This window comes from Dipodomys ordii, unplaced genomic scaffold (assembly GCF_000151885.1).
Source record: "Dipodomys ordii isolate 6190 unplaced genomic scaffold, Dord_2.0 Scaffold27, whole genome shotgun sequence".
Taxonomy (NCBI): Eukaryota; Metazoa; Chordata; class Mammalia; order Rodentia; family Heteromyidae; genus Dipodomys; species Dipodomys ordii.
The window spans coordinates 18,888,724-18,898,017 of NW_012267243.1; the positions used below are offsets into that span (position 1 = coordinate 18,888,724).

General features: G+C 54.7%; 1 protein-coding gene across 1 annotated transcript; it reads left to right on the forward strand.

Moving 5' to 3' along the window:
• The first annotated feature begins 98 nt into the window (after nucleotides 1–98).
• Sh3bp5l (SH3-binding domain protein 5-like) lies at nucleotides 99–7,525 on the forward strand. Its single transcript, XM_013015564.1, has 6 exons — nucleotides 99–104; nucleotides 1,508–1,570; nucleotides 1,714–1,842; nucleotides 4,795–4,956; nucleotides 5,993–6,166; nucleotides 6,601–7,525. Exons 1-6 carry the CDS (start codon nucleotides 99–101, stop codon nucleotides 7,045–7,047), a joined length of 981 nt encoding a protein of 326 aa, XP_012871018.1. The 3' UTR covers nucleotides 7,048–7,525.
• The last annotated feature ends 1,769 nt before the right edge of the window (nucleotides 7,526–9,294 follow it).

Consider the following 9,294-nt stretch of genomic DNA (forward strand, 5'->3'; position numbering starts at 1 on the left):
TAGAGTTATACAGGGAGTAGAGTATTCAGGATCAAAGCGTGTATGTGTGTGCTGGTGGGGCAGAGTATTGAGGATCAAAGTGTGTGTGTAGTGTGCGAATGCGGGTCTGGGTCCTGCAGTCCTACGGAGCCTGCAGCCAAGCACTAAGCATTTCTGGAGACAGAGCCCTTGGGGTTGACCAGCACTCTCTGGGAGTCTCTTCGCTCCTTAGGAATTCTGGGAGCTTGTGTGCTTCCTTGCACCGAGGAGGGTGCCTCCAGACTAGGACCACTCGCCCTCTGCCAATCAGAAAGCCTGCAGTCATTTCATTGCTTCTTTGTCCAGCTCGGGCACAATTAAGGCACACCTGCTGCTTTCCCCTGGGAACGCCTCTATGTCCCGGGGGACTTCACTGGGAAAGGGGTCCCAACTGTCCGAGCAGGCTTTAGGCCTCTTGGGAGCCGGTACTCTCCCTGGTCTTGGTCTGTCATCCACCAATCCCTTGTGGTTCTGTGCACTGTTTCCTTGGGCTTACCCTCTCTCTTCCATATGAAATGCTGGTGGCAGGTTTTTTTTGGTTTTTGTTGGTTGTGGGGCCTGAGCTCTGGTCCTGGGCGCTGTCCCTCAGCTCTTCAGCTCAAGGCGAGCGCTCTACCGCTTGAGTTACAGCATCACTTCCGGTTTTCTGGTAATTTATTGGAGATAAGAGGCTCAGGGGCTTTCCTTGCTGGGGCTGGCTTTGAACCGTGATCCTCAGATCTCAGCCCCCTGAGTAGCTAGAATGACAGGCGGGAGCCATGGGCATCTGGCTGGTGGCAGTTTTTACTTTGGTCTCCTTGGCCCTCCCCAGCTTTCTTATATTGTAAAACCACACTAGGCTCCGAAGGGTTCCTTTGCCACCGGGAGGAGCCCAAGTACCCCAGCCCTATGGTGCTCTATGACATGAACTTGTCTACCTTGGGGCCTGCTCGTTGGTGCTCGGGGTGGGGTGGAGCCGCCACTCCGGGCATCTTGCCCTGGCCAGCTGCCCAGGCGGATGACGCTGCGTCAGCGAGGCTCACTCAGCGTTCTTACTCCAGGAGCCTGAGGAGTATGTGATGCTCTTCCTCACTGTCTGTGTGGTAAGTTCCTGCGTTACCCTGCTTAGAGGTGGTGAGTCTCCAGTGTGCATGCGCCCAGTGGACTGGCCAGGGCCCTCTTGTAGGAGCCCTGCAGCTCCAAGGGGTCTCCCTTGAGAGAAAGCGGTGCAACAGGTGGTTGACTAACTGCTACCATACTGTGTGCATTTTAGTAATGCATTCCCCGAGCGTCAGTTTCCTCATCCTTAAAATAAGGGTTTGATTGCCCAGCACAAAGTGGAGTTGTGAAGGTTACATGTAATGGTCTACGTTATGTCTCCAGAGAAGGGGGCAGTGGAACAGTTCGTTTCTCTGCCCCTCCCTCCTCTGGTCCTTTGGGGCTTGCTCTGGGCGTGCGCCCGCTCTGCAACGTCCTTCTGCGCTAACTCACTGGTGGCTCCTCTTGGCAGGAAGAGCTGGAGCACCTGAACCAGGCCAGTGAGGAGATCAATCAGGTGGAGCTACAGCTAGACGTGAGTGTGTCTCTGTCCCGTGCTCAGGCTGGTCCCGGGGTGTCTCTGTCTGTATCTGTCCCAGATCGAGACAGTGACAGGGGGAAGAACAGTCGTGGAAAGAAGAGAGTACAGAATCAATATGCTTGTTTCCCCTCCGCCAGGAAGCCAGAACTACCTACCGCAGGATCCTGCAGGAATCGGCCAGGAAGCTCAACACTCAGGGCTCCCACCTGGGCAGCTGCATCGAGAAGGCCCGGCCCTACTACGAGGCCCGGCGGCTGGCCAAGGAGGTACGGTGGCTGGCCCTCAGGGAGGCCTTCAGACTGCTGTGTCTGGATGGAGTATAAACAAAGCGTTGCACCTGACGGAGAGTCCCGCCGGCTGAGGAAGCTCCTCTCCTCCCGTGGCTAAGATCTAGAAATTGGGCTTATGGCCTCAGACATGGTGGGATGCAGGCTTGTGGGTCCTGAGATAGAAAGTCTAAGTCCGTTCTGCTAGTGTTCATTGTTATTTATTTTTTGGCTTTTATTGCTTTCCTTAAATTTTTGTTTATTTTTCTTGTTTTCTTTTTGTAATCAAACCCAGTGGCTAGGCAAAAATTCGACCACTGAGCTATACCCACACTCTCCCCTTGTTGATGTTTAATTGAAATGGCTTCTGTTTGTCAGGAATCGGGTCTTAGGGCTTATCTATTATGCTACTTGTAACGTTCTATTCTCATTCTCCACCCCCCCCCACCACCATTCTCTCTCTCCCTTTGCTTTTTGTGTCTTTTATGTGTCTTTGCTTAATCCACCCTCTTGACCCAGTCCTCATCTTGTGTTTTTACATAAATTATATGTTTACCATAAGACTAGTAGAAACAAGAAACCAGCCCAGGCACTGGTGGCTCACGCCTGTAACTCTAGTTACTCAAGAGGTCAGGGGCACGGCTCAGAGCCAGCCCAGGCAGAGAGGCCCATGAGTCTCTGTCTACAGTTTTCTACCAAAAAAGAAAAAAAAAAGAATGAAAAGAAACCCACAACTGCCCCAAATCCTACTCGGATATCCATTATTTGTTTTATTGGGTATGTAAAGGTGCTAGATCTGTGGACAACTGCCTCCAAAGAAGTTTATTTCTAAAGAAGACTTCGGAAAGGCATGTGCCATGCCCAGCCAGGAGAGGGTCTCACTAGGCGCCAGTAGGTGGCACTAGTGAAGAAAGCATAGCCCATTACCTGACTCTGGCTTTCCTAGGAAAGAATGGGTAAAGCTGGAAGGCAAGTTGGAGTGAGTTTAGGATGGGCTAGTCTGAACAGATATGATAGACTCTAGGCTATAAGAGTGGTATCCAGTTGTCTAGTTCCTGGCCCTGAGGTGACTTTAGGGCTTGGTGGATTAGAATTAGTTCGGTAAAGGTGGTTGGGGAATTCAGCTTTAGGCTGGTTGGTGAAACTGAGGAGTTACAGTGTAGGAATTTGTTAGCCCTGGGAGGCACAATCCCTTCCAAACTAGCTTGCCTTCAAGATGTCAAAAAATAGAAAATACACAATGTGATTAATATAGCACTGATAACCATGTGTGTTTTTGTAGTTTGTTTTAAAAATGACTTTGCTATGTATTTTACAAAATGAGATTATACAATATGTACTGTTCTTGTTCTATTACCATTATGATATATGATACCATGATACCAAGATACACACACATATATACAAATACATGTATGTGTGTATATATATGCTTATACACATATACATGTGTATATGCATACGTATATCTATGTGTGTGTATGTGTATATATGTGTGTGTGTGTATATATGTATGGCCATATATAATGGAGTGGGGAGTGCCGGGATCAAACCCAGAGTCTTGCATACTAAGCAAGTACTTTGCCACTGAGTTGACTTACAGCTTTTAACTTAACCATGCCATTTCAAAAGATTGAGTATTTCTTCACATTAGGTACACTGCTATTTGCTTAGTGAATTTCTTGCAATTGAAAACAAGTTTGCAGGGCTGGGAACGTGGCTTAGTGGTAGAGTGCTTGCCTAGCATGAATGAAGTCCTGGGTTCCATTCCTCAGTACCACATACACAGAAAAAGCCAGAAGTGGTGCTGTGGATTAAGTGGTAGAGCGCTAGCCTTGAGAAAAAGAAGCTCAGGGACAGTGCCCAGGCCCTGAGTCCAAACCACAGGACTGGCAAAGAAGAAAGAAAAAAAGAAAAGAAAACAAAATTTACTTCCAGTTTTTTGCTTGGTTAAATCCCTTATCTGAAATGCTTGGAACCAAAAGTGTTTCTGGTTTCATGTTGAAATATTCATTATATTTCATAAATACCCTATACACAGAGCCTGAAGGTAATTTTTATCCAAATATCTTTAATCATTTTGTGTATGGTTGAATTTTGAATTTTTTGCTTGCGGTGTTACATTGGCACTCAAGAAGTTTCAGATTTTGGAGCATTTTGGGTTTTAGATGTTTGATTAAGGACAGTCGATCTGTATGGCTGTGATGAATATCTTTGAACATGTATGTGGTTATTTTCTTCAATACCCTCTGGATGTGGATCTCTGAAGCCTATTTCCTGTAACATTTGGCCCACAGCCCTTCCTGCCTTCCAACTGAAATGGTAAGGACTTTTCTAGGGCCCAAGGCCACTGCCTTTGAGAGTATAAACCTCCCTGCCGTCCATGGGTAGCATTTATAGGTATACATATGTGTATGTATGTAGGTCTGGTACTGGGGCTTGAACTCAGCTCTCATGCTCTTCCACCTTTTCACTATGGCTGGTTTGTGCTACGCTTATTGTTTTTTTTTTTTTTTTTTGGTCGGTCGTGGTGCTTGAACTCTGGCCTAGGCACTGTCACTGAGCTTTTCTTCCCAAGGTGAGCACTCGACCACTTGAGCCACAGCGCCACTTCTTGTGCTACACTTCTTCTTCCAGATTGTTGCTGGTTAATTGGAGATCAGAATCTTGGGTTTTTTTTTTTTTTCTTCCCTGGGCTGCTTTCAAACTCTAATTCTCAGATTTCAGCCTCATGAGTAACAAGGATTATAGAAATGGACCACCCAGCGCCAGTGTGAATATGTATTTCTGTTCCTCAGCCATATCCTTAGGAAATGTGCATTATAGAACATGGCTCTCGTGGCCTTCTTGGTGAAGTTTGAAATGGCACTAGGAGTGATTGCAAGTGGGCCTTTGTCCGTCTACTGTCCCCATGCTCGGAGCAGCCCCCCTCCTGATGACCTTCTCCCCCAGGCCCAGCAGGAGACACAGAAGGCTGCTCTGCGGTACGAGCGGGCCGTGAGCATGCACAATGCCGCCCGGGAGATGGTGTTTGTGGCTGAACAGGGTGTCATGGCCGACAAGAACCGGCTAGACCCCACCTGGCAGGAGATGCTCAACCACGCGACCTGCAAGGTGAGTGCGCACACCGCGGCGCCTCGCCAGGCCTCGCGCTCCTTTGCTCCCTCCACTTCCTCTCCGTGTTCCTTTCTTGGCCTCCCCTGCAGCCTTCCTTCAGTTCAGAATGTTCCCTCCGGGCGTGAGACTAACCCAAACAGTGTGTCGCTGATGGACGCCCGGATCCGCCAGCCACATTGTTAGGCTTGTTTTTGGGACTGCTTCTGTTCTCAGCGTGGTCTCCCTTCTCTGCTTGAAAGTAGGTTGAGGAATGAGAAGACCCTGCCCTGGGTTTGCTCTGTCACCTGCATCTTGAGCGGGGCCCATTGCAGCCTGTCGGAGGTGGCTGTGTCTTTTCGTTCTTCTTGTACTGAGGAGCTCATGCTAATGGGACAAAGAACTTCCCCGTGGGGGGATTTAAAGTGGTGTGGGTAGGGTAATGAGGGTGGTGGGCCTGCTTCTGCCCAGAGTGTGGCACGTGTGAACTGCTAGCCCGGCTGGCCAGTCATCCTGTGCTCCTCGAACATGGGCACCAGCTGCACAGATGGTGTGTGGAAACCCGGGGACCGTGGCACAGCTGTGGCTTCCCTCCGAGGCCTCCTTCTGGCCCTGACCCTGACTCAGGCACACGAGAGCCCCGGACCTGCGCTGCCGCTGGTGTGCAGTGTGCTCATGAGTGCTCCTGAGTGCTCACAATGTGTCTTCCTGCTCGTGAGTGCTCACAGGTACCCTTCCTGCTCCTGAGTGCTCACAGGTACCCTTCCTGCTCGTGAGTGCTCTGGATGGGCTCAGCATTCTTGGTCCAAGCGTCAACAAGGCTGAGCAGCAGGCGCCATGGTTGACGGTAGATAAGACAATGGGACACAGTGGCTGCAGAAACACGTCCTCGAGGGCTGGCTGGGATCAGGTAGCAGGCCACGCCGTGTGGCTAACACACGTGTGTTCCTCACACAAGAGCCAGCTCTGCCCTCGGTGGGGCTGCAGTTCCCGAGGCAGGGCTTGAATGGGCAGCCTGCCCCCGATCCCTGATGTGTCTCCCGCCGCTTCGGGCCAGGTGAACGAGGCGGAGGAGGAGCGGCTCCGAGGAGAGCGGGAGCACCAGCGAGTGACCCGGCTGTGCCAGCAGGCCGAGGCCCGCGTCCAGTCCCTGCAGAAGACCCTCCGGCGGGCCATCGGCAAGAGCCGCCCCTACTTTGAGCTCAAGGCCCAGTTCAGCCAAATCCTGGAGGTAGCTGAGTGGGACAGGAAAAGGAAAGGCCTGGGAGGCGGGGCGGGGCTCCGTGCGCTTCGGGCGCCTCCTATGGGGCGGGCTGGGAACGGCTTCTCCTCGACCACCTGCAACACTGCTGCAGGAGGGAGGCCAGGTGGAGGTTTATGCCCATGGGAACCTAATTGAGGAAGAGGAGGTGGATGAGAAGAAGGAAGGATTGGAACACAGGGCTGGGGAAAGGAGCCAAACCAGTTACCGGCAGGAAGAGGAGGCGCTGGGAGGAGGGCTGTAGAAGGGAGCGCTCAGGCAGAGCAGACAGCAGAGAAAGCGGTCGCGCTGAGACCTGCGGTGGGTCCTAGGGGTGCTGGGCCTGCGGTTGTGAGTGGGAAGGGGAGAGGCCTTGGGGTGCCCCCGCCCTCTGCATGCGGTCACACCCCCCCCACCCCCCACAGGAGCACAAGGCCAAGGTGACGGAGCTGGAGCAGCAGGTGGCTCAGGCCAAGACTCGCTACTCCGTGGCCCTGCGGAACCTGGAGCAGATCAGCGAGCAGATCCACGCTCGCCGCCGGGGGCTGCCCCCCCACGCCCCGGGCCCCCGGCGCTCCTCCCCCGTGGGCGCCGAGGACGGGGAGTGCGGGACGGAGGGGGCTGAGGGCGGGGGGCTGGAGGAGGGGGGGGGTCTGGGGCCCGGCCCCACCCCCGATGTGGACACGCTGAGCCTGCTGAGCCTGCGCACGGTCGCCTCTGACCTGCAGAAGTGTGACTCTGTGGAGCACTTGAGAGGCCTCTCAGACCACGCCAGCCTGGACGGCCAGGAGCTGGGCCCGCAGAGCCGGGGCCGCCGGGGCAGCGACGGAGGGGCCCGGGGGGGCCGTCACCAGCGCAGCGTCAGCCTGTAGCCAGCACCGGGCCAGGACTGGTGGCATCACCCTCCGAACGTGGGCCCCCCAGGCCCCGAGCCCCGCCTCCGGGGTCTCCCCCAAGGTCCTTATCGGCAGTGCTTCCCAGGAGAGTCCGCTGTGTCCAGTGCTCCAGCGCCTCGTGGTCTCCATCTCCCCTCACGCATCCACCAAGAGGCAGCTCTCTCTTGGCCTTACTCGTTCTGAAGGCTTGCTCTCTGGCCTGCCCATCTCCTCGTCTGTGCTGCCGCTTCTGTCGGATAACGCCCTGCTTCCCTCTCTCTGTGTGAGCTCCAGCTGTCCGGCTCTTCCCCTCAGGGAACTTGATATAGGGGACACAGGAAGCTTTTCGGAGAAAATGAGTCCTCTGACCTGACTGGACGGACAGGCTTCCCCCTGCTGCCCCCTGACCCTGGCCCTACCCCAGGCAGCTCCCAGGGTGCCCTAGGAATGCTGCTGAGGCCTGTGGCTCTGCCTGCCTGCCCGTCGCCTGTGAGTGGGTTGTGTGCCTCTGGAAGGCACCATCTTTCCCTCCAAGGTCCCTTCTGACCTGGGCCTGTGTGACGAGTGCTCTGGGCGGGGCTCCGGGCTGCCCAGCCCTCTCCCTGCCGTGGAGAGCACGGCGGGTCAGCTCAGCTGGCGCACGCGTGTCTCCCCCGCTGGCCGAGCCCAGCTCTGCCAAGGTGCTAGAGGGCCCTTCACAGGCTCCCTGCAGGGCCGAGCGGCCTGGCCGTCCCTGCCCCTCTGCTTTGTCGGTCCTTCTGGGTGGAAGTGTCAGAGCTGTATGTCCACGCCTTCCTGCAATGTGGCATTAGGGAATTTGGTGCTCAAATGCTCCTTTTTGCTTCTTCCCAGGAAACACCCAAGGCTCTTGCTTCTCTTTCCCCCTGTGCAGGGCAGGATTTGTCCTGGGTGAAGTGTCAGCCCTTAGCGAGCAGTTTTAGGTACTGGGTGGTGCTTATAGGTTGTGAGGGGGCCCTGCCAGTGGGTCACCTCAGAAGTCTGGCGTCCGCCTGGAGCTGTGTGAGAACCGTGAGCTCCGGGTGAGGAGGGGCCTCACAGCTAGCACGGCGGTCTCCCTTCTTCGGGTTGATGTAAGATGGTCACAATGAGAACCTCTGGGGTTTGATGTGACTGTGGATGGAGAGGAGAACAGAAGGCTGTGTGTGTGTGTGTGTGTGCGTATGAGTGCGTGAGTGCGTGCACGTGTGTGAGTGGGTGCGCGTGTGCGTGCACATAAAGGTCAGTCCTGGTTTTATTTAAGTACAAATAAAAATAGTTTATGTAACAGTAGTGTTTGCTGTCCCTGTTAGAGAAAAGGGCAGAGGTGAGGCTGGGGAAGGAGTCAGGGCTCAGCACTGTGGTCAGGCGTGCGAGCTCTGTGCTCTGGAGATGAGAAGGGCAAAGCCAGCTACGGGGAGCCCCGCAGCTATGCCGAGAAATGAGGGCATCCCCGGGCGGGGTGCAGACAGGGCGAGGGGTCGTGAGCACCATTGAAGCTGGGAGCTGAGACCATGAGTGCCCTGGACCTGGCGTGGGGGGGGGTGGGGGGGCAGGGGAGAGATCAAAGCGGAGCGCAGGACGTATCAGATAGTGAACCGCTTAAACGCAGTTTCAAGTAGACAGCGGCCTGTGTCTCCTGTAGTCATTAGGACATGCTTTAAATATTGTTACCCATGTGTATCTGAAGTAAACAGTGGAAGAAGACTCCGGGTTGGAGTGCGACGGGTCGTGCGGAGGGGTGGTAGACGGTTGTGAACTTCGGGTGGAAGCAGGTTGGGAAGGGATGTGAACTTGGGGCCTCAGAGGTGAAAACCAAAGGTTGTTGGTCGAGCCAGAGCCACAGCTGGGTGTGCTGCCAGCCACGGGAGGGAGAGCACACCACCAGCGAGGAAGCTCGTGGGGGGCCAGCAAGCGCAGAGGGACGGCCAGGAGCTGGAGGGACCGGGGAGAGCCGCGTTCCCGGTGACACCGCCTGTAACAGGCGACAGAGCCAGCTCAACCGTCACTGTGTGTCCTGTGACAGTGAGCTGAACGGTCACTGTGTGTCCTGTGACTGAGCTGGGTGGTCACTGTGTGTCCCGTGACAGTGAGCTGAACGGTCACTGTGTGTCCTGTGACTGAGCTGGGTGGTCACTGTGTGTCCCGTGACAGCTGAACGGTCACTGTGTGTCCTGTGACAGTGAGCTGAACGGTCACTGTGTGTCCCGTGACAGTGAGCTGAACGGTCACTTTGTGTCCTGTGAC